The sequence below is a fragment of the Onychostoma macrolepis genome, chromosome 20, assembly GCF_012432095.1.
Source record: "Onychostoma macrolepis isolate SWU-2019 chromosome 20, ASM1243209v1, whole genome shotgun sequence".
In the NCBI taxonomy this organism is placed as follows: Eukaryota; Metazoa; Chordata; class Actinopteri; order Cypriniformes; family Cyprinidae; genus Onychostoma; species Onychostoma macrolepis.
In genome coordinates, this window is record NC_081174.1 from 28925300 (window position 1) to 28951819 (window position 26520).

General features: G+C 34.8%; 1 protein-coding gene across 1 annotated transcript; it reads left to right on the plus strand.

Moving 5' to 3' along the window:
- The first annotated feature begins 341 nt into the window (after positions 1-341).
- Positions 342-25029, plus strand: cd109 (CD109 molecule). Its single transcript, XM_058756803.1, has 33 exons — positions 342-567; positions 1498-1664; positions 2285-2313; positions 2394-2630; positions 6443-6568; positions 6744-6783; positions 6864-6945; positions 7020-7113; positions 7601-7727; positions 7846-7955; positions 8664-8936; positions 9043-9141; positions 9218-9280; positions 10905-11081; positions 12654-12806; positions 13264-13353; positions 13447-13516; positions 14448-14553; positions 14994-15108; positions 15197-15310; positions 16418-16636; positions 17278-17419; positions 17520-17696; positions 17777-17858; positions 18042-18270; positions 18364-18535; positions 18751-18941; positions 20942-21100; positions 22153-22218; positions 22853-22989; positions 23955-24111; positions 24224-24326; positions 24423-25029. The coding sequence occupies exons 1-33, from the start codon at positions 497-499 to the stop codon at positions 24617-24619; spliced, it is 4374 nt and encodes a 1457-aa protein (XP_058612786.1). The 5' UTR covers positions 342-496; the 3' UTR covers positions 24620-25029.
- Positions 25030-26520: the final 1491 nt, after the last annotated feature.

Consider the following 26520-nt stretch of genomic DNA (forward strand, 5'->3'; position numbering starts at 1 on the left):
ATTTAAGAAAGATATGTTATGTTTATATATTAAATATATTTAGCTAAAATATAATAATATAAATATATAAATGTATATACATGTAAATATTTTCAAAATATATACTTACTGTGTGTGTATTTATATATAGGGACATAATAAATAAACACAGTACACATACACATACACATATTATGTAAACAAATTTTTTATTTCGGATGCGATTAATCGTTTGACAGCACTAATTAATAGATGAGTACAACAGTATTTTTAGGCGCCACATTTTTTCCTGAATTTAATCTTCACATTTCATTGCAGTTTCATTTGTTTAAGACTCATTGTTTTCTCTTTGCTTTGTTAGTTCTTCTCAAACATGTTATATAGCCCCTTCCTTGTCCAGAGAGAATGGGCTTTTATTCTCTCAGGTGTGTAGGTGGAGTGATGTGGGATCAGGTGTTGAATGGCTCTTTAAAAGCATGTGTTGGTCTCAGTAGTTCAGTAACTGCTTTCACCTGCAATGGAGTGGCTTCAAGTCTTTGGAGTCCTGGCAAGTTTGTTACTCTGCAGTAGATCTCTAACCACGCCGAGGTTTGTTCAATTTACAGTCCTATTTTAAAAAAAGTAAGCCGTTTATCACTACTACTTGAAAAGGTTATTATAATGTTGAAAAATTATAGTAGGCCTTCTAGGACTACCACAAAAAACTGGTATATTTTCACAAGTGTTTTCAGTGTCAGCTGTTCTTGAATATCCTCTGTTTTCCTACTTTTGTGTTTGTTTTAGGGTTTTCAGGGTTTTAGGGATGAACCGATATTGAAATTTTTAGCATTTAAAAAACCTTGATAGAAAAAAAAATTGCATTTATTATGGCCAAAACCAGTTTTATGGCTAATATTCTAAATCTGCACTCTGTCTAGATTTTTTTTTCATGCTTTTTCAGTAAATAAATAAATTAAAATAAATCTCTTCTGCTCACCAAGGCTGCATTTATTTGATCAAAAAGAGTGAAAATTGAAATATTATCACAATTTAAACTATAACTGTTTTCTATTGCAGTATATTTTAAAATGTCATTTATTCCTGTGATCAAAGCTGAATTTTCAGCATCATTACTCCAGTCTTCAGTGTCACATGATCCTTCAGAAATCATTCTAATATGCTGATTTGCTGCTCAAGAAACTTTTCTGATTAACATCAATGTTGAAAACAGTTGTGCTGCTTCATATTTATTCAGGATTCTTTAACTAATAGAGAGAATTTATTTGAAGTCCTTTGCAAACTTATAAATGTCTTTATCGTCACTTTTGATCAATTTAATGCATCCTTGCTGAATAAAAGTTTTAATTTAAAAAAAATATATATATATTTGGAACATTAGTTTCTGGTAGAAAATGAGCTGTTTAGACTTTGCTGTTTGGAAAAAAATAAGTCCTGATATGATATAATGTAGCACATAATCACAGATATAAAGTATCACTATAATAATCCTATGTAAAATAAGATATTTTTTCATTTCAGCCCAGCACAGAATCCCTCCTATCTCATATCCGTCTCTGAAGTTCTACGCTGTGGCGTTCCGTCCACTTTATCAGTCACCGTTCTGGCAGATTATCCCATCAAAGTCACGGCTGAACTCATCCATGGAAATAGCAGTGTGGCCCAAACAGAGGGCACCGTCCCAGCAGGTAAATCACCATCATCTGACTTTTTATTGTGTTCTTTTATTGCATTGCACTGAATTATCATCTGGCTCATTCCACATTTGCATATCTCATATACATATGTAAAACATGTATTATGTTAGCTTGACAAAACCAACATATACTGTTTGGTAAACTTGGGTTAGGTTTGTTTATAATTAATTTTATTTGTATCATTTTATTTATCAGAAGTGAACTCTTACTCAGATTTTCGTATTTCATTTAATTTTTTAGTTCATTTAATGCTATGCTTCAGTAGGCGACAATTAATAAATGAAAAGCTGATATATGTAGAAAATCAGTATTAAATGATTTCTAAAAAGCACCTTGTGGTTTTTGAAGTTTATAGCTTATATTATTTAACAACTAGTTACATATATTCAAATGTATGAGCCCGAGATGCAATGCAATTTATTCAATCCTAAATATATTATTTGTCTAACACAGTGTTTAAATTTACATTCAAAATCACACTGTCAAACTAGAAAAGTGACCTTATTAGAATGACCTATACAATGTACATATGATATTATGTATACATCTCCACCCTGTTCAACAAGTATTGATGTCATTACATTCATGTCTGCTCTGCATTGATTTTAAAGGCTCTACCAGACTGCTGGCTCTTCCCCCCGTGAGTGTCAAAACTGTCATTTCCATGAATGAATCAGTACAGAGTTGCAGCGTTTACTGTGTGTTATTTTCCCTCCGCAGGTCTTTTCTGATGACATGAGTTATTGGTATCAATATCAGCTGGATGTTAAGGGGTTTGTTGGCGCTAATCAAGTGTTCTCCAACTCCACCACGATGGTCTTCAGTCCAAAGTGCATGTCCATCTTTATCCAGACCGACAAGAACAACTACCAACCAGGGCAGACGGTGAAATTTCGGGTTGTATTGGTTACACCTGAAGGAAATCCGTACAAGGATCAGATCGATATTTTTATCAGGGTGGGTGTCTGCAGTGTTTGGCAATTAAGCGATAAGTCTAAAATCCCCTTAGTTGTTCTAAATTAACTGTAAACCCCAGATTCACTGGGCGTATTGCTTTATAAAACGGTTACTACACAATAAATATATTAAATGCAAAAAATATATGTATTAATTAGGGCTGCCAGTCGATTAAAATCTGTAATCTAATTAATTACATGATGTGGCGATTAATTAGTCTAAATTATCACAAATTAAATTTGGCTGTGAAAATATACACAAAAGATCATTTAAAGCCATTATTGTGCTAAATGAGAAAAATATCAAGTAGACATAAGTAGCTTTAGAAAGAAAAAATTTATTTGATTCAACATAAAATTTATTACACACAAGCATTTAGGCTACAACAGCCTAACATAAACATAAAAGAAGAAAATTTGCGAAACATCTCACATTTTTTGTTCATACAATGAAAGTCATTGGTACCCAAAGGAGCATTCTTCAAAATATCTTCTTTTATGTTACACCAAAGAAAGTAAGTCATACAGGTTTGAAATGACATGAGGGTGAGTAAATGATGACATAATTTTCACTTTTTGGGTGAACTGTCCCTTTATTTATTTATTTGTATTCATTCATTTGATTCGTTCAAACTGATGATTAATTCAGGAATAAAGTAAACAGCTCTCTTTTTGAATGGACCACTGAATCATTGGTTCACCTGATTCGTTCAAAACGTGGATTCATTCAGAAACAAAACACCATTGTTTTGCTTGGAGATGCACAATATTCTGCTATGGCTTTAAATGTAATATTTTCGTTGGCAAAGCTGAGCAAAAACAGACAATATTGTGTTTAAAATATAACACAAAATTAGCCTCTTATTTATTAAACCGTTGTATAAAATCACATTTGCTGAAAACTTTTGCGTCAATATTTTTGCATTTATGATTACAGTTTCATGTCATCTAAAATCTTTATTAATAGCTATGGTATAACATACTCACAATTCATTAAGAGAGCTTTTTTATTTTAGCATATTCATCGGACAATAATTGCACAATTTTGATTATGTAAAACCAACAACATTACAACAGATGTTTTAAAGATGTTTTCTTTGGATTTTTTTCTTTGGAAAGAGAATATAGCAAAATATACCTTAATTAATTTGTGTTTTCTGCTGGCTACATTTCACATACATAAACACAAATCTGGCTCTAAACCTCTCTTTTCTTTATTCAGAGTTGATCTAGACCAATATTTGGAAACTATCTAAAGCTCCATTAAAGCAATCAAAACTGTATCTCTATATTCATGCTATGTGACCTTTTAAGGTGTAAATATATTACTTTTTTTGTTAACCTGGCAACACATCCCTTACGAAAATTTGATTATGAAAAAACACATAGTTAAACCATGATAACCACAATCATGGTTTTGCTACACTATATGGTATTAAAAGTTTAACGTTTAACCGTGGTATTTGTAGTAAAACTGTGGTTATACAAATGGTAATCATACACCAAAAAACATGGTTACTATAATACAACCATTGTTTTCTTAAGGGATTTGTATCTGTGAATACTTTCTGTCTGTCTTTTTTCTTTATTTTGTCTTTATAATTGTACTGCCTTAATGGTTTGATGTTTTGTAGGCTACTGTTTAATCCAAAAAAGAAAGAAAGAATCAGGAAAAAGAAGTTTCAATCTGAATCAAATGATTCGCAATAAGCACCCTGAAGTGCTGATCTGAACCAAATTATTCGCAAACCCGCTCCGAAGTCCCGATCTGAATCAAATGATTTGTGATATGTGCCCTGAAGTGCTGATCTGAATCAAATGATTCGCGATATGCGCCCTGAAATGCTGATCTGAATCAAATGATTCGCAAACCCGCTCCGAATGTCCCGATCTGAATCAAATGATTCGCGATATGAGCCCTGAAATGCTGATCTGAATCAAATGATTCGCAAACCCGCTCTGAAGTCCCGATCTGAATCAAATGATTCACGATATGCGCCCTGAAATGTTGATCTGAATCAAATGATTCACAAACCCTCTCAGAAGTCCCGATCTGAATCAAATGATTCACGATATGCGCCCTGAAGTGCTGATCTGAATCAAATGATTCGCAAACCCTCTCCGAAGTCCTGATCTGAATCAAATGATTTGCGATATGCGCCCTGATTTGCGATATGCGCCCTGAAGTGCAGATCTGAATCAAATGATTCACGATATGCTCCCTGAAGTGCTGATCTGAATCAAATGATTCGCGATATGCACCCTGAAATGCTGATCTGAATCAAATGATTCGCAAACCCGCTCCGAAGTCTCGATCTGAATCAAATGATTCGTGATATGCGCCTGAAATGCTGATCTGAATCAAATGATTCGCGATATGCGCCCTGAAATGCTGATCTGAATCAAATGATTCGCAAACCCGCTCCGAAGTCCCGATCTGAATCAAATGATTCGCGATATGCGCCCTGAAATGTTGATCTGAATCAAATGATTCGCAAACCCGCTCTGAAGTCCCGATCTGAATCAAATGATTCACGATATGCGCCCTGAAGTGCTGATCTGAATCAAATGATTCACAAACCCTCTCAGAAGTCCCGATCTGAATCAAAGGATTTGCGATATGCGCCCTGAAGCTGATCTGAATCAAATGATTTGCGATATGCGCCCTGAAGTGCAGATCTGAATCAAATGATTCGCAAACCCGCTCCGAAGTCCCGATCTGAATCAAATGATTCACGATATGCTCCCTAAAGTGCTGATCTGAATCAAATGATTAGCGATATGCACCCTGAAATGCTGATCTGAATCAAATAATTCGCAAACCTGCTCCGAAATCCCGATCTGAATCAAATGATTCACGATATGCACCCTGAAATGCTGATCTGAATCAAATGATTTGCAAACCCGCTCCAAAGTCCCGATCTGAATCAAATGATTCGCAATATGCGCCCTGAAGTGCTGATCTGAATCAAATGATTCGTAATATGCGCCCTGAAGTGCTGATCTGAATCAAATGATTCTCAAAACCCGATCCGAAGTTCCGATCTGAATAATGATTCACGAACCCGGTCCATCATTTTTGATCGGGACTTAGTATCACAAATCTTTCAATTTGCAAAATAACTTGCGAACCCACTCTGAAGTTCTGATCTAAATCAAATGATTTGCAACCCCATCCGATGTCCCGATCTGAACCATGAACCATTATTTCAGATCGGGACTTCAGATCATATATCATGAATCTTTCAATTCGCGAACCTGCTCCGAAGTTCCGATATGAATATTACACAGTGAGTTTGTTGCCCTGCATCATCTTTGCAGTCAGCTGTATTAAATGTAAGGTCTGGGTCGTGAACTGCATTAAAATGTTTTAATTGCTTTATTTGTCCATAACTAATGAATTAAATTAACGTGTTAAATTGACAGCTCTAGTATTAATATGTTACTTTTTAAAAGTTAAATCATTAAATGCCATCCTTCCTCTAGAAAATTAAATCCCTGACAGCAGGGCAATAGAATGTTACTGAAACGTGCCAAATCAAAACAGATTTTATTTATTTAATTTTAAGAATATATATTTCCTAACGCACATACATCTGCTTACCTCTCAGCAGACTCTTGTAGTTTAAACCAGAGCCGTTGATAAATAGATAACATTATTCTACGTATGTGTTCTCATACTCCTTGGCAGTCAAAAGTGACCGAACACCTTAAAATGATTTTAGCGCTACTGGTAGAAAATGAACAGATACTGTACATCAGCAGTGTCATGATGAAATGTATGGGTTGTTTTTGTGTTTTTAATGTGAACAGGATCCCAAGGGGAATTTGATTCGACAGTGGCTGTCTGTGGATGGTTTTCTTGGTGTTTTTTCGAAAGAGCTGAACCTCTCTCAGAACCCGCCACTAGGCCCGTGGAAAATTGTAGCTGGAGTCAATGTGAGTTGTGTGAGAACTTGAGTGGAAGGTTACTTTTTGGACGTTTTGGCCTATTATGCAAATTATGCAGAAAAAATACATTAGCAAGCACAACAATTACTTCATATAATACTTTTTTCAAAGTATAAAACTTTGACATTCTAAATCTAACACTGTTATTTTTGTGTTCATGCAGGATGTTGTACATGAGAGAGTGTTCACTGTGGACCACTATGGTGAGATTTCACATACACTGCATATCTTTTATGGTCTGTGTTTTGTCAAGACAGCAGTCTTTATCAGCATGTGTTTACAGTGCTGCCTAAATTTGAGGTGAAATTGGACGTCTCCTCCGCCCTGCATTATGAAGACACACTGACCGGGACGGTCACAGCCAAGTGAGCGTTTTTCCTGAACAGTAGTCTGATTATTTAATAGAAACACAAAATTCATGCTTTCTCTCTGTTCTCAGGTATTTTTATGGGAAGCCTGTCAGTGGGATGTTGTCTGTCATATATGTCCACTTTTTTAATGGCTTTGAGAAGCGTTACCAACTTAAAGATACAGTGAGTACCGTTTCAGGAGAAACATCTACATTTGAAACTAAGGATGCTCTGATACTGACAGCTTTATTTTCTTAAGGAAAAAAATCTCTCCCTATGCTGTATGCAGGTTAAATTTAACAGCAAAACTATTATATTAATTGCTATTTATTTTCGTATATTATGATCACACTCAAATATAGGCTAAACGCTCTTTGCAATAATTGGATGGGAGGTGGTAGTGCATTACAAAAAATGTTTGGTGAAGGGAAAACTGCGGACCTGGCAACCCTGGCTTGAACCTCAGGTGGTTCATAAGGTCAAATAGAACCAGCGTTTACGGCGCTGCATTAGTGCATTATTACTGTTTTAACTTTAACAGCCCCAAATCAAACATACGGATACAGATTATTGGCTGATACAGCGGTGCATCCCTATTTGAAACCCAATGCATTCAATTTAAAGTTAAAGTTTCATTAAGTGTTAATCTGACTCATTATCTCTGGTGTAGATTGATGGTTCTGCTGCGATCACATTTGATGTGCCATACTCCAAACGGGACTACATATATTCCAGTTATGATGAATATGGGCCCAGTGAATATGTCGACATTATCGTGAATGTCACAGATGTTACAGGTGCGTCCCGTCCTGCCTGTACCTGGCTATCAAACATTAATTACATGAACTAAACTGCGTTCACAAATTGATATCCTTTCAGGTTTAATTTAAGCTGTTTCTGTTTCTCTTTCCGTAGGGTTAACCTACAACAGCAGCGCAAGGGTTTCTATTGTGAAGAATAAATATAATCTGGAGTTTCTGCAGCATCCACACATCATAAAACCCTCCATGGCCTTCACTGCTCAGGTAAAGACAGATACCCCCCCCCCAAAAAAAAAACAGCGGTGAAAAAGAAAAAGCTGTATTTTTAAAGAATGATTGTATTGTGACATTATTTTTATAACAGTTAACTGAAATTGTGTGATGTGATATATCATTGCCATAATGCCAGGTATGTTTTACAGTTTTTATGTTTTTACACAAAATTACTGCTATATATATTTTTTTAAATCAACAGCAATTAAAGGCAGTACAAAAATCCTACAATGATTTATAAATTATATAGATTTAAATAATATATAATTACACATTATTGGCAGTAAATCCATTTAGAAAACACACTAAACTTACAAAGAGCAGCTTAGCACTTAGCATCCAGTTCATCCTTACTCAGCTCATCATCCTAAGGTTTTCTTTGAATTTTAGCGTTTTATTTTTTGCAGTATTTAAATAATATATAATTATTTTTCATATTAATGAGATGAGTTGGGACGTGTTAGTCACAAAAATAATGCCACAATGCAAAAAATGTAATGGTTTTAAAGAATAGGCTTCAATTAAATAAAATAATGTCATTATGCAAAAAATATTCTAAAAAAGAAAACAATACAATTTCTTTATGCATTTTCTTGGTTTTGTTTTTTGTTTATTTATATAAATGTTTAATTTTTGTGAAATATGACCCGACATGACCAATAGATTCATCCTTTATTTCTCATATTTTTATTTTATAAGCTGAAGTTAAGCACCTATGACAGCCGGCCGCTGTCAGCTGAAGAGCAGAGCAGAAGCGTGCGGCTGGCGGTGACCCAGCACAAGTTCAGCCCCTGGACGTGGATGTGGAACAGCGGTGAAGACACAGGGCCTCGCACAAAGAACAGCACGCTAACGAGCTTCTCTCCCATTTACGATATTCCAGTGGAAAATATCGATCTTCCTGTTACTGCTGATGGTGTGATGTCTTTCCAGATTCACCTCTCTGACAGCGTTTCCACGCTTGATATAGAGGTGCGAACACATCCACGCTTTCCACCGCCTTAATATCGATATGCATAGTAGAAGCATGTCAACTGGGAGGAAACTTGACCTCTCTTCCTCCTGATGTTGCTTTCAGGCCCGGTTTGAAGACACAGTCCAGCGTCTTCAGCTCTACAGGAGTTACTCTTCACCGAGCAGATCCTACATACAGCTTCACAGAGACAGTGAGCCTCAGGTACTCAAGCTGTTTGTATTTCATGCTGTTATTTTTGTTTTCATTGTGTTTTCACTGACAGAGTGACTTTTTGCAGGTCGGACAGCCGCTGTATTTGACTTTGGAGAGCAATTTTAACCTGACAGAATTTCACTATCTTGTAAGTATTTTGGATAAAGCGATACTGCATGCATTTTTAAGACAAAAATGTAACTATTGAGCCACTACAGATAAACTCTGTAAGAGAAACCTCCATGTGTCAACCAATCAATCAATCAATCAATCAATCAATCAATAAGAAGTCGGAAAGTTCAAACAAACTTTTCGAAGGAGATTTCATGATGGGTTTAAATTCTGCAATTTATTTAGAATTATTTATTGTACATAGAATTTGTTTTACTGAAATTATATTTAATTTATTTAATTATTTGTAATACAATTGTGAAGAATGTGAACCTGCAAATGTGTTATTTTACATATTAATAAATATTAATGTTTAAATATTAATAATATATTAATTTAATATTATTTTATTTAGTTTTATATATATATATATATATATTGAAATTTATTTATTTATATTTATTACATTTATTTTGCATTGCAGACTAAGTGGTGTTTAATCTGTAAAATCATGTCACGATGTCCAGTACCATTGTAAAAAAGATATACATTTTTGCATAGTACATATTATGGAAATAATATACTTTAAATTAATAACTATATTTAAATTTCACTATATTACGTGTTAGTTGCAAAAATAAATGAAAATTTGTTAGATTTTAAATTAATATTAAATGCAATTATTTGAACTTAAGAGTTCAGCTTAAGTAGGACTTAAGTACATCTTTGTATGTAATTACATTTTTGTCTTTGAAGTATGGTTAAAGTGTACTGTTGAATTCAGTGACTGGCGTTTATGATAAACTAAAAAATACTGCCATGTCTAAACTTGTTTTTAAGCATGTATTTAAATTTATTATTTTTATTTTGTATTATATTACATATCTGTAAAGATGAAGTTGCTATGTAGTTCATTTCAAATTTAGTATATTTACAAACTTTAAATTTAATATTGAATAAAACACTAGTTAAATTCAATTAAATGTGACCCTGGACCACAAAACCAGTCTTAAGTGTCAATTTTTCGAAAACTACATAATCTAAAAGCTGAATAAATAAGCTTTCCATTGATGTATGGTTTGTTAGGATCGGACAATATTTGGCTGAGATACAACTATTTGAAAATCTGGAATCTGAGGATGCAAAAAAAATCTAAATATTGAGAAAATCGCCTTTAAAGTTGTCCAAATGAATTCTTAGCAATGCATATTACTAATCAAAAATGACGTATAATAAATTTACAGTTGTAAATTTACAAAATATCTTCATGGAATATGATCTTTACTTAATATACTAATGATTTTTGGCATAACAGAAAAATCTATAATTTTGACCCATACAGTATATTTTTGGCTATTGCTACAAATTAACATACTTAAATACATCCAAAGCATTTGACTATATGTGACCCTGGACCACAAAACCAGTCTTAAGTACCAAAGGTATTTAAAAAAAAAACATTCTAAAAAATATTCAAACTTTTTTATTTTTAAACTTTTAAAGTTTCATTAATATTATATGTACAGGTTTTTTTTATATACATACTTTTAAGATTTGACATACACTACAAGTGCACATTCAATATGATTAAGCACAGTATCAGTAGTGAGTTACTGGGACATTTCTGAGAATGAGCCTGTATTGATGGACGTGTTCTGCAGGTGATGTCCCGCGGTTGGGTGGTGGAGGCTGGGACGGTGCATTCCTCCACCTTCAGTCTGAACACAGATCACTCTTGGACTCCACTGGCTTGTGTGATGGTGTACCACACGCTTCCAGACGGAGAGATCGTGAATGATGCTCTGCAAGTTACTTTCACACAAGTCCTGAGAAACACGGTAAGAATGTTTGGAAATACAACATTAGTAAAGATTAAGATGGAAATTCATAAATGTGATTGATTTTATTTCTAAATTAATTAAATGCTCATGTAGTCATTGTTTCAGCCTATTTTTGTAAGTATACTGGTTAATGTTAATAGAAAAGTTACAGAAATAAAAGCAAATAATAATAGACTTGGTCAAAAAGTGTTTCATACTCAGTTCCTGATGGATTTTCTCATTAATATGTCCATTTTAAGACAAACATTGCACATTGAACTTGATGAAACCAATGCTGTTAAATAATGTTTGAAGTAAATAAATAAATAAATGAGATAAACTAAGAAAAACTGCAATTCTGAAAGTTTTCTTGGTAACACTTTACAATAAGGTTCATTAGTTAACATGAACTAAGAATGAACAATACTTCTACAGCATTTCTTAATCTCAGTTAATGTTAATTTCAGCATTTACTAATGCATTATTAAAATCACAAGTTGTGTTTGTTTACATTAGTTAATGCACTGTGAACTAACATGAACTAACAATGAACAACTCTATTTTGATTAACTAACGTTAACAAAGATGAATAAATAGTGTAATAAATGTATTGATCATTGTTTGTTCATGTTAGTTAATACATTAACTAATGTTAACAAATGACACCTTATTGTAAAGTGTTACCGTTTGCTTTTAATTTAAATTATATTGAATCAATTTGGACATGTAAAAGTACTATTTTTACATTTACTATTTAATATATTTATTATATTATTTAGTAATTTGTTGATGTTTTGATGAAAATCAGACAATTTAAAAATAAAATACATTTATTTTGCATTTTGCGAGACTTAGTGAAGATTAATCTGTGAAATAATAAGCTCAGATAATAAGTTTCGCTTTTATTTTGAATGTTTCTTTATGAATTTTGACATGCTGAATATGAAAATCACATTACTATTTGTGTATCATTGACAGTGCACATTAAAACAAAAAAACATATGTTGACAACTTCTACAAGCTAATCTGTTATTACTCATGCATAAAAATGATATGGTACATGCATAATACTGAGCTAACAACAGTTACCAAAAGTGAGTCGTCCAGAAGTGTACATTGCATAATTTTTGTATTTTCTGACTAGCCCCACAATGTTCTAGAGTGTTCCAGAAAGCACTAGAATATCACAGAATGTTACAGAAACTAAAGCAAAATATCTTTAAAATTAGTGCAGAATGAGTCCAAAAACTTATCTGTACTAAACCAGTGTTTCATAATTAATGACTTACCTGACCTAAATATTCATCCAAATATTTATGCTGTGTACAATAATAATTAGCACCACAGAATTACAGAATAACCATCGAATAATTTAAGTGAAACTAATTTTGTTGTAATAAAGTATATATTTATATACTGTAATAAAAATGATTTTCTTTATTATAAATGTTATAAAATTTGAATTTAAATGTCATTTGACCGTTGAATTATTCTAGTTGAATATCCTGTTTCACTCTGAAATTTGTCACATCATTGAAGTGAAATGTGTTGTAGTGTCATTATGATAATGCTACTTGGTCTCAATTGCAGGTGTCTCTGAGCTGGAGTCAGGATCGTGCCGAACCAGCAGATTCCGTCTCTCTCTCCGTGTCCGTATCCGAGCCCGGATCTCTGCTGGGAATTCTGGTGGTAGATAAAGCAGCGCTGGATTCCAGCAAAGACAATGGCATCACAGAGAAGACGGTAATATGGCCTTATACAGGTTCTAGATCATTGACATCAACATGGGGCAAACATGGAGAGCCTTTGTTTTCCGGGTTTCTCACCTGATTTCTTATCTCGTTCAGTGTGTTGAATTTTAAAGTGTGGGAAATCATCTTTGGGACTTTCAGACGATTGTTTTTCCCACAAAAAGATCACATGATAACTAAAACTGGTCATCCTATGTAACAAAACGCTGACACCACACCTGCGTTTCACTTTTAAACAAAAGAAAGAAACTGAGAGGAACTGTGCTTATCAGAACTAGGTGAACAGGTTTGATGGTACAGACAGCATTGTGTTGTTCCAAATTCACAACAATAGCTGGTTTGTGATGGCCAAAGAGCAGCTTGTTCTATTCAGATGATGTTAGGCATCACACAAACTGATCAAAACTAATCTAAGATCAGCAACATGAGCTTCTGTGTGTGTTTTTCAGGTGTTGGAGGAATTCATGTCGTATAGCAGAGACATTATCCGTACGGATTACAGCAGCATGAAAATGGGAGATCCGTATTCCATATTCATGGTAGGATGTCATCTGACGCTTGATTTTTATCTCAGGAACAGAACATGTATCACCGGTCTGCACAGGGTTTACGGTTGTTGTTTTATTCTGCAGACGTGCGGAGTCACGGTTCTTACCGATGCCAGGCTGAATCAGGAAAGGAGTCACTTATTCACTTTGTTCCGTAAGTCTTAAGGCTGAATCTACCACTCAGAACACCATAGTAACCATCTAGTAACGCCCTGGCAACCAATCAAAACAGTTTTGCGCTCATTTCCTTAAGCTGAGGTGAACAGGGTCAAATTTAGATATCATCGTATTTCCCTAGCTAACTAATCACATTTTGTATGAAATATTATGCAAGGCATTATATGTTAAGAAATCTAAACATTAGATAAAGACAGGTTCAAAATTCTTGCTTCGTTTTGCCAAGTTAAAGGTTTTTACAGAAGGGATTTTGAATCTCTTTTTTTTTTATTACCCCATAAATCAGATAATACTGTCAACAGCCAGAAAAAAACAAAAAAACAAAACATTTTTACCATGTTTTAAAGGATTAAAATGTTCTATAAATCAGGTGAATTATATATGAACAAACCCCTCTGTAAAAACTATACTCAGAATATAGATATGAATAAAACTGATCTGTTCAGTTCAGAAATGTTTCTTGAGCAGCAAATCAGCATGTTAGATTGATTTCTGAAGGATCATGTGACACTGAAGACTGGAGTAATGATGCTGAAAGTCAGCTTTGACTCGCAGGAATAAATTACATTTTTTTGAAATATATTAAACCGAAAACAGTTATTTTAAATTATAAAAATATTTCACAATATTACTGTTTTGCTGTATTTTTGTTCAAATAAACGAAGCCTAAAAATAATTCTTTATTATATATATTCCTAGATTAGTATTCCTACAATGTTTGTAGACTAGTCACATTTGGAATAAAATAACACTAAAATGTGTATTTCAAGTGTTTTCTTTTCACTGGTCTAAAAGAAATGTAATGGATGCAAGATAGCGTAAAATCTTGAAATTGACCAGTACATGAAAAAAACAATGGTTTTGCCTTTTCATAATCATTTTCTCACTAATGCTCATATGTTCCACAGCAGGGGCGGAATACTTTATGGATCAGCAGGATAGCGGTGGTTTTCAGGAGCCCAGAAAGCGAACAGACTTTCCTGAAACCTGGATCTGGCTGGATGCTAATGTGAGGTATGAGGAGATATATGTCTGTCTTCGAGCTGATTGATAACAAGAAATCACACATGAGAATTCTTTAGTATCCCAGTTGTTTCTCCTAGACAGCAATGAGTGAAGCAACTTTTGCTTCAGCGTCATTGCTCCAGTCTTCAGTCTTTGTGCAAACCATGAATTTTTCCAGATTACTTAGATTAATAGAAAGTTTGAAAAGAACACCATTTATTTAAAAATCGATTTTTTCATATTATAGATATCTTTACTGTCACTTTTGATCAATTTAATGCATCCTTGCTGAATAAAAGTATTAATTTCTTTGATCTAAAGTCAGAAAACTGAGCAAATTAAGTCTTCTGCTTCTCTTTTTTTCCCCCTAAGAAATATCTGAGCTTCTATCGACATTTGTTTTATGTCTACAATTTGCAAATTTGTGTTTGTTCTTATTTATGTTGCAGTAATTCTGCCTTGGATTCCTTCCAGTTCACCGTGCCGGACAGCTTGACCTCCTGGGTGGCCTTTGCCATCGTGGTGTCAGAGAACCTGGGTTTAGGCATCAGCGCTCCTGCAGAGGTGACGAATCATGTACAATTTATCTGTGACTCAACATTTAAAATATATAATACAGATAATGATTATTAAAAAGGAGTTTCTTTCCCAGCTGACTGTGTTCCAAGATTTCTTCGTGTCACTGAATCTCCCGGCGTACCTGATCCGTGGGGAACTGCTACTGCTGGAGGTCAATTTATTCAACTATATGGATGTAGATCTGGAGGTGAGATTTGTGTTTGTAAAATAGTCAGTACCTTGTAGTAGTTGTTTTCTGATACTTTGCTAGAAAACATATTTATTAGTGTTTGTTATAGGAATAGTTCACTCAGAAATAAAAATTTGCTGAAAATGTACTCACCCTCAGGCCATGCAAGATGTAGATGAGTTTGTTTCTTCATCAGATTTGGAGAAATGTAGCATTCCATCACTTGCTCAGCAATGGATCCTCTGCAGTGAATGGGTGCCGTCAGAATGAGACTCCAAACAGCTGATAAAAACTTCACAATAATCCACACCATGTTAATTAACATCTTGAGAAGTAAAAAGCTGTGTTTTGTTAGAAACAAATCCTTAAACTTTAAACCATAGCTTTTAACTTTAAACCGTTGCTTCTGGCCAAAATTCTATATTCTATAATCCATAATAATGCTTCCTTCAGTGAAAAAGGCCATCCCTCATTGTCCTCTCACATAAAAATCCACCCACATATTTGTTTGGAACTGTTCTGGCATGTAAACGGTGCTTGATCTGTGCATATTTCTCTCCTGATTCAGATGAGACAACATATTTAACTGGAAAAAGCAATATTATAGATTGTATTTTAGCTGAAAAAACCCCAAAAAACTTTTAAGTTAAAACATCTTAACGATAGAATTTTAGACGATAGAATATTATAACACAGACCTTTTCACTTCACAAAACATTAATTGATGGAGTGGTGTGGATTACTTGTGGATTATTGTGATGTTTTTATCAGCTGTTTGGACTCTCATTCTGACGGCACCCATTCACTGCAGAGGATCCATTGCTGAGCAAGTGATGTAAGGCTACATTTCTCCAAATCTGTTGCCATGAAGAAACAAACTCCTCTATATGATGGATGGCCTGAGGGTGAGTATTTTTTTTTTTAGCACATATTCATTTTTGGGTGAACTGTTTCTTTAAGGCAGCATCATTGTCAAACTTTATGTTAGTTATTTGAACAAACCACTGGCTCAGTATTAAACTCTGGTAAAATGTTTTGTGAATGCCATTTGATGTTGATTTGTGAATTGAAGTCAGCTAAATGACAAATGACCTGAAGCTCTCTTTGTGTCTTTACCCGGCACAGGTGATGGTTGTGGTTGCAGAAAGTTGGATGTTTGAGTTTGTGTCACCAGACAATGGAGGATTTTCCTTGGACAACGTAAGGAAAGCCTCAGTGTTGAGTCAGAACATCACAACGCTTCTGTTCCCCATCAGAGCCACAGTGCTGGGAGAGATTCCCATCTCCGTCAAAGCCACTTCCGTCTACTCTTCAGACTGGGTCTACAAGACGGTTCTTGTCAAGGTGATTCAATTCAGTGTAATATTTCACCCCAAAATGAAAAGAGAAAAAGTGTGGGCCTATTTTGCATAAAGAAAATTAAGGTTGTTTTGCAATTATTCATGCATTTATTTATTGCATAAATAGAAAAATAAATGCATTATATAATTGCATAAATAATTTCTGATGCTTGGAAAGCAATGGAAAATCTGTAATACATTAATGTTTTTATTTTAATAAATTAAAGACAGTACAGCTATTTATTTTGACAGTTTTCATGACAATTTTTTGTCTCACGTGTTCATATGACTGCAATGCATCTGGACATTTTTAGGTTTTTTTTCCTCATTCTTAATGATTCTATTTATTAAAGCAAACCAAATCTGTAATATGTTAATGTTTTTATTTTAATAAATTAAAGACAGAACAGCTATTTATTTTGACAGTGTTCATGACAATTTTCGTCTCACGTGTTCATGACTGCAATGCATCTGGACATTTTTTTTTAGCTTTTTTCCCTCATTCTTAATGATTCTGTTTATTAAAGCAAACCAAATCTGTAATACATTGGTGTTTTAAATAAACTGAAGACACTCCAACAATGTGCAATGAAAGTGGAAAATCTTACTAAACTTTTTTGTTGTTGCTGAATGATTTTTCTCTAGCCAGAGGGACTGGAGCAATCATACTCTCAAACCTTGTTTCTGGAGTTTCAACTGAAGCAGAACACGCTGACTAGGACAATGTCATTTAATTTTCCTGCAAATGTGGTTCCTGACAGTCAAAGGGCAAGCGTGTCTGCTGTGGGTATGTATCCTCACTTTGAATTTCTATTCTAAGAGGATATTATCAGTCTGCTGTTGCATATTGAGTGCAAACATCTCTCCTCTGTATGTGTATGTTGAAGGTGACATTCTGGGCCCGTCCATTGGCAATCTGGACTCTCTCATTGAGATGCCTTACGGTTGTGGAGAGCAGAACATGATCCATTTTGCTCCAAATATTTATGTTCTCCAGTACATGAGAAGCACCAAGCAGACCGATGATCAGATCAGAAACAAAGCTATGAGCTACATGATGGAAGGTAAACATTGTGTAGTCTTATAGTTCTGAGACAAAAAGCAAATGTCCTTGAGTTATCATATATGTTCTGTTTGATTGCAGCTTATGAACGTGAGCTTTCCTACCAAAGGCTTGATGGTTCCTTCAGTGCTTTTGGAGACAGTGATGATTCTGGCAGCACATGGTATACAGAAACACATTACAGCTTAAATTCTACCCCAAAATTCTGATTTGGAGTAAAAGTAGCATGTACCATTTTTAATATCAAACATTTTCATTCCTCTTTTCTGTTGAATGCTGATAACAGAACTGACGGATGAAAATATCATGTGTGAATGATTGGTGGTGTGTTTTTTGTGATATTCAGGCTGTCAGCGTTCGTGCTCAGGTGTTTCCTCCAGGCTCAGGGCTTCATTTCCATCGACCCGATGGTGATACAGAGGACAGCATATTGGCTGCTGGCTCATCAGAACGCTGACGGTTCGTTCGACGAGCCGGGTCAGGTCATCCACACAGAGCTCCAGGGAGGACTGGATGGGCCGGTTTCTCTCACAGCATACGTCCTTATAGCGCTTCTGGAGGATGCTGAATACAGGGTGAGTTAGACAGACTGATAGATAGATAGATAGATAGATAGATTGAACGTAGGATGGATGGATGGTTTGAAGACCTGTTTGTGTTTCTGGTAGAGTGCATATGAAGGCAGCATTTCTTCTGCCATGAGTTTCCTGACGTCTCAACTGGCTCAGAGAATCTCCAGTAACTACAGCCTGTCTTTAGTCACCTATGCTCTGTCACTGGCCAACAGCACCGCCGCCCCATCTGCCCTCACCGAGATGTTGAAAAGAGCACTAATTGTTGGTAAATATCCTCTGGATTTACACTCTAAAGACAGCACACCACAGATGTGAAACACACACACAGCTGAAAATAACCTGCAATTTTCCTTTAAATCCACACAGTGTGGCGAGCAGCTGTAGTGTTATGGATGAGCGTCGCACCTGGCACAGTAAAATGTGTTAGGTGATAATGTTTTTATAATAGTTGGAAAGTGACGCTGTATCTGGGTCTTTCAGATGGAGTGCCAACCTGGAGACCTCCAGCCAACGTCCTGTACAATTCCTGGCAGCCAAGTTCATTGGATATTGAGATGTCGGCCTACGTACTGCTCGCCATGCACAGACTCAAACTAATGGATCAAGGATTCACTCTGGTGAAGTGGCTTAGTAAGCAAAGAAACCATCTTGGGGGATTCGGATCCACTCAGGTACATATGAAACAGACGTTCAACTCAGAGACAATAGAAACTATTTAAATGGGACAGAATGGCTGACTTTTAGACAATTTTAGACATTCAGGCTCCAGAGACGAATGTCGACATTTTAAAAAGGCTAAATTGTCTACAACAGCATTCTAAAACTCTGGTTAAATAGTTGTTTTTATTATGGTTTCCACAGAAATATTAAGTAGCACAACTGTTTTCAACACTGATAATTATCAGAAATGTTTCTTGAGCAGTATATTGGAATGATTTCTGAAGGATCATGTGACACTGAAGACTGGAGTAATGATGCTGAAAAGTCAGCATTTCATCATATGAATAAATTATATTTTACAATATATTCAAATAGAAAACTGATACTTTAAATTGTAATAATATTTCACATTTTTACTGTATATTTGATCAAATAAATACAGCTTTGGTGAGCATATTAGAAAATGTATAAGTCAATATTCCAGGTTTAACAGAAGTTAAGCTCAGTCTATAGCATCTGTAGCATAATGTTGATTATCACAAAAATAATTTTGACTCATTCCACATAAAAAAAGCAAAAACAGTCAGTCACTTGCAATGGAAGTAAATGGGGCCATTTTTACATAAATGTGAAGCACTTCGTATTTCTGCTAATTTTTGTAGTTGTTTTAAGGTTGTCATTACAAAGAAGTTGCAAATTTGTTAAAACCTTCCACCAAAAGGCTAGTAAGTGACTTTTTGCACTCTAAAATCATGTTAACATGCATATTGTTTACAGTATACAGTATTGTAACATATGTGACCCTGGACCACAAAACCAGTCATAAGTGTCAATTTTTCAAAATTAAGATTTATACATATACATATTATAGCTTTCCACTGATGCATGGTTTTTTAGGATAGGACAGTATTTGGCTGAGATACAACTATTTGAAAATCTGGATTCTGAGGGTGCAAAAAAAAAAAAAAAAAAAATATTGAGAAAATCGCATTTAAAGTTGTCCAAATGAAGTTCTTAGCAATGCATATTACTAATCAAAAATTAAGTTTTCATATATTTACGGTAGGAAATTTACTAAATATCTTCATGGAACGTGATCTTTGCTTAATATCCTAATGATTTTTTGCATAAAAGAAAAATCGATAATTTTGACCCATACAATGTATTATTGGCTATTGCTACAAATATACCTTTGCTACTTAAGGCTGGTTTTGTGCTCCAGGGTCATATATATATGGATTGACCCCATTTACTTCCCATTGTAAGTGCCTTTTTTTTTAGTAGGACAAGTAAAAAAAAAATAATGTGGTAATCAAAATTACACCACTTGGGAATATTCCTTTAAGAATGTCAGCAGGGTTTAACATCTACTGAGGCATTGACTAGTGTCCCAGTGTCGATGATTACACACATCTATGATCTATTCCATTGATTCAAGGAGGTGAATTTGTTGGCAAGCGAATGTTTCAATTGGAAATCAAGCTGTGCGAAAGGCCATCGAGGTGAAATAAGAAAATGTACTTTTAATTTTAAAAAGGCCCTTGTGATATTACACTTGGCTCGGGACCGAAGGCCTGCGATCTCTCACGAACACTAACTTTAGTGAAGACTAGCAGTTTCCGGGACGTGAGCTTTGATAAAGCGCTGCGCTCATGTTAAAGCCCCTCGCTGTGACACAACAACTCGAATCCAACAGGAGAACATCTGACTGCGCTCGAGAGAGTCTTGGCGGTATTTGCTGGAGTGTGGAAAGATTAAAGGATCTGTGTCTCTGCTCCACACATGTGCGGTGTTATTTACCAGGCGGCAGGTGATTGAATTGAGAGTGTATCTGTGACACAGATGCATGGGCACCTATTATTGACGCAGAGAGAAGATCACATCTGCCAAAACTGATACACGCTTATCACGTTTTTTTTTTTTTTCTTGTTGAATGCACTTTTTGTTGTTTTGATCAGTTTTAAAGCGTTATTAAAATATCTGTGCTCTGTTTGTATGTCTTTGTTGTCAGGATACAGTGATGGCGTTGCATGCCCTGTCAATCTACGCCACCTTCAGCAACGCAGAGTCCATAGATCTCACCATCACTGTGAACGGTGCCTTCAGCACTGCTGCCATATTCTACATAGACAGATACAATTACTTGCTCCAGCAGAGCCAAGACCTGCCCGTATGTATATAATACACTGCTCTAGATACACACTACTGTTCCACAGATTGGGGTCAGTAAGATTTTTTTTTTTTTGTCAGCAAGGCCACACTTATAACGTTACAAATGCTGTTCTTTTGAACCCCTCTATTCATCAAAGAATCATTAAAGAAAAATGTTTCATGGTTTCCACAAAAATATTAAGCGCATATTAAGTAAGCACAACTGTTTTCAACACTGATAAAAGAAATGTTTCTTGAGCAATTAGAATGATTTCTGAAGGATCATGTGACACTGAAGACTGGAGTAATGATGCTGAAAATTCAGCTTTGATCACAGCAATAAATTACATTTCAAAATATATTCAAATAGACAACAGTTATTTTAAATTGTAATAATATTTCACAATTTTACTGTTTTTACTGTAATTTTCATAAAAAATACAGCATTGGTGAGCAGAAGACCTCTTTAAAAACATTACAAAACTCTTACTTTTGAATGGTGATGTATAAAGGAATATTTTGTGTTCAGCAGAAGTTAAGATGAATCTGTAGTAAGAAAAAAAAAAAAAAAAATATATATAGAGAGAGAGAGAGAGAGAGAGAGGAAAGTGAAGCTTATAATTAAAATAAAAAGCACTTACTTTAATTCTTCTGTAAAAACAGGAGTATTATTTGAGCTGTAAAGCTGTTTAAATTATTATTTTACAGTCATTTTAATAAATTTTTTTAACTGAAAATTCAGCTTTGCCATGACAGGAATTTTAAATATATAAATAAATGTATTTAAATTCTTATTATTTTTTTAAATTGCAATTTTGTTATTTGACAATTTTCTTATTTTTACTGTATTTTTGATCGAATAAAAAAGAGACTTCTTTAAAAAACATTAAATCTTACTGACCCCAAACTTTTGAGCAGTAGTGTATAACTCCTAACACAAAGTATTAAACTTCAAGCATGTGTGCTGTTTCTTTTCAAAGTGATAAATAACTAGCTGACTGTTTGTGACGCTCTAGTAATTTGTCAAGATCTGCTAAGTGACGCATACTAATGTTGGGTTTGCCTCTACAGATTGAAGCAGAAGACGGGGTTGATATTGAGGTGATGGCAGAGGGTAAAGGCTTCGCTCTGTTTCAGGTATGTCTAAACATCTCCAAGTTAAGAATATGTCCTTAAATGCATTGTTTAGCAGTGCTGTGAAAAATACTGAAGCTAAAAAACAGACTGCTAATTGCTTGTTGAACGACTAGTTGACCATCTTGACATAGCAGCATAATTTAGCAGGATCATCTCCATTGCAAAACTTTCAAATAGCGAGGTATTACCAATGAAAGCAGGTTATGAAGGTTCAACAGCTGTGAATAATAACCGAAACCCCCGTAAAGATAAAAAGAGACGTAATGGCAGAAATATTTTCTGTTGTCATCAGCAGTAGGATCCCCTCTTTCTCAGTCCAATGTGTAATTACACCTTTGATTGCTCGCCATGGAGCACGTAAACCGGCCCAGACGCTGTTTTCCTCATCAGTGAGACACCAGCAACATCTTGAGATGCTTTGAAAGGCCACACCGAAGAAACAGCGTCCAGAACTCTGTTCTGCAGAAGATTCGCAAAGCAGAGATGACCTCATTTTGAGTTGTGTGTGCTAATTTGTTCTTCAGACATGAATGATTCCTCAGTCATCTGGCTTGTACTGTTGCTTTATAAAAATGTCATGAAATGTGGAAAAAAAATCCCAAAGAGTATTATTCATTTTCTCTTACTGTTTCAGCTTAATGTGTTCTACAACGTGATGAACCCGAGAACATCACTCAGACGGCGTGACATACACACAGATGAGGCCTTTTATTTGTATATAGACGTAATGGACAATGAGGAGTTCAATGTAAACCTTCACATATGTTTCAGGTGAGCGGCTGAGCTGAGCACACACCGCTGTTAATTTTTTGCCAGAATGATTTCATTAGTACATAAAAAAATGTGATTAATGTCGGCGCCGGTAGCCTCGTGGGTAGCGTGTCGACATGCAGCGCCGTCCCCCCTCTCTCTCTCCCATTTCACTTCCTGTCAACTTTGATGTGTCCTATCAAAAACGGCAAAAATAAATCTTAAAAAAAAAAAAAAAAGCGATTAAAATTAAACAAAACAATATTGAGATCCTGATTATTTAATATGATTATTTAACTCATTGACTTTGTAAAAAGTCTCAAATAAAATATACATAATAAATAATAATATAAAATAAATTTGATCAACAATAATTGTAAATGTGAATAATTAAAAATGTACAAATATATTTGAATTATACAGCAAAATGTTAAAACAAATGGCATTTATTTTGAATAAAATATAGCAAGTGCACATTAAAAAAATAACAAATGAAGTAAGAAACAGTAAATATATTGTTTAATATGAAGACAAAAAGTCTTGGAACGGTTTCTGGTTGTCAAACTTTGTGGAGCATGTTTATTTTTCTTTATATAATGAACGACTCTGTTGTTGTTCTGTAATGAGATTCATGTGAATTTGAGAAAATGGATGTATAAAAAAAATAGGCTCTAAAAATGTTAGTTTTGTGAAAAGCTCAATTCTTGTTAGTTTGCAGATTCCACTTGGTTTGACATTTTGTTTCTTTCTTTTCATCTCATAATGGATGTTAAAAAAGTAAAATCGGTATCCACAATGTTGATTAAACCGATTTTTAAAAGTATACTTAAAACGAATAATAAGATATAATCAATACTGCATTCGATTTTGGATATCTCATGCAATTCAAACATTTTTAAGTGTCCAAATACATTTGGGGGTCACTGTAGATATTCGATGGAATAACTTCTGAGTATAAATCATATCATTTTTGCTGTTTTTTTAAGGCTGAGGGAGGACCAGGCCCTGAAACAGACGGGTATGGCCATACTGGACGTGGGTTTACTCACGGGGTTCGGTTTGGCCCAAAACGGTGTCCAGCTAAATGATTTAGTGAGAAGAGTAGAGACGTCTTCAGGACGAGTTACACTTTATTTAGACACGGTGAGTTCCTCTTTCATATTCATGACTACAATAATACAGTATAAATGTGCTAAGTCTGTTTCATTCATGGCTGACTGTATGTCCAATTTCATCGTCTTTTCTCTCATCACAGGTGACCACAATGGAAAGGTGTGTTGAAATATCCACCATCCTGGACTTTAAGGTGGTCAATGTCCAAGATGCTGTGGTCGTGATCTACGATTACTATGAGCCCAGTAAGACTCTTAAATAATAGCTCCAGATTCTCTAATGCATTCCTATGTTGCAGTATCAGTTTCAAGCTCCTTGTTTCATTCCCTTGTCTTCTGCAGGACGGAGGACAGTGCGGTCCTACACATCTGAGGCAAGACGGGACATGTCTGTGTGTTCGCTGTGTGGGCCGGATTGCTCCCAGTGTGGGGTTCGAGACAGCTGGCCGACTGACGGGACGCCACCCATTAACCAACATCCACTTCTGGCTCTAAGTTTGACCACGACACTCGTCATCCTCCTGTCAATCTGCAACTAGTGTTTGCCCTAAATCAAAACCATTGTAATCAGTAACACCATAACACAAGCAAAATTTATGTGTAAATTGTTTTTAAAAATTGTTTCTGTAAATGTGAAAACATTCTGTGTAAATTTTATGTATGAAAATTTAGTGCAACAGTAAATGATTTTACAAAGAGTTTAGACAGAATTTTTCTTTAAATGATGCTTCATTAACAATTCATTAATTAAAAATAAATGATTAAATCAAATTAATCATTTAATTATCGATTGATATTATAATTGTTATAATTCATTAATTAAGTATTGATTGAATAAAGGATGCTTTTAAGTTTTTGATTTTTCCAATGCACCATGTTTTATTTTATTTTCAGTTGGCTTTTTTTTTTTTTTTTAAGAATAACTGAAATAGTAAATCAGGGTCAGGCTCAAAACTGATAAATTAATGTTTTCAATGTAAGTACTGTGATTCTTGCATTCCCTGTCATCATTATTATAATAATCCACTGCATAAAGCTGCGTTACGTACCTCAGTTACGAATTTTCCAGTAGTGAACATGTTTGTCTTTTTTGATCTTGTAAGTTGCAATGGCTTTAATACGTTTTAACACTGTTTAAAAACAGTAAGTATCAGTCGTATACAAAGTGACCTACATTGAATTTCGACTTACACTGACCATTGAAAATGGGTCAAATTCACCAAGGAAAGTCTAAGAACCAGAATCTAAAAGAATATGTTTAATATGTCTTCAGTTACAGACATGCAAACTTTGGAAAAATAATATTTTTGGCACTCAAGACAAGTATGTTCTTATGCGAGTGTTTTGATAGATTTCTAGTTTCAACATTATTTGTTCTTCAGACATTCCTCCTTAAAAGACAAAAGTATCAGCTATTCGCAAAGGGACCCACATTTGGTGTTTGACATCTGAACATATGTGAAAGGGCTCTAATTCTCAGGTGAGAATTCCCTCTACAAAATAGTGGATTAGTAAATCAGAAAATATTCATCCATGGCATTTGATATTTCGGCTATCATCACTATTTATGTTTGTCTTTCTTTAGAAAAAATATAAAAACAAAAAAACCTAAAATTATATATATATATATATATATATATATATATATATATACAGGTGCTGGTCATATAATTAGAATATCATCAAAAACTTGATTTATTTCACTAATTCCATTCAAAAGGTGAAACTTGTATATTATATTCATTCATTACACACAGACTGATATATTTCAAATGTTTATTTCTTTTAATTTTGATGATTAGAGCTTACAGCTCATGAAAGTCAAAAATCAGTATCTCAAAATATTAGAATATTTACATTTGAGTTTGAATAAATGACCATCCCTACAGTATAAATTCCGGGTATCTCTTGTTCTTTGAAACCACAATACTGGAGAAGACTGCTGACTTGGCAATGATCCAGAAGACGAACATTGACACCCTCCACAAAGAGGGTAAGTCACAGACGGTCATTACTGAAAGGTGTGGCTGTTTACAGAGTGCTGTATCAAAGCATATTAAATGCAAAGTTGACTGGAAGGAAGAATTTGGGTAGGAAAAGGTGCACAAGCAACAGGGATGAACGCAAGCTTGAGAATACAGTCAAGCAAAGCCGATTCAAACACTCGGGAGAGCTTCACAAGGAGAGAACTGAAGCTGGAGTCAGTGCATCAAGAGTCACCACGCTCAGACGTCTTCAGGAAAAGGGCTACCAAGCCACTTCTGAAGCAGAGACAACGTCAGAAGCATCTTAACTGGGCTGTGGAGAAAAAGAACTGGACTGTTGCTCAGTGGTCCAAAGTCCTCTTTTCAGATGAAAGTAAATTTTACATTTCATTTGGAAATCAAGGTCCCAGAGTCTGAAGGAAGAGTGGAGGCACAGAATCCATGTTGCTTGAAGT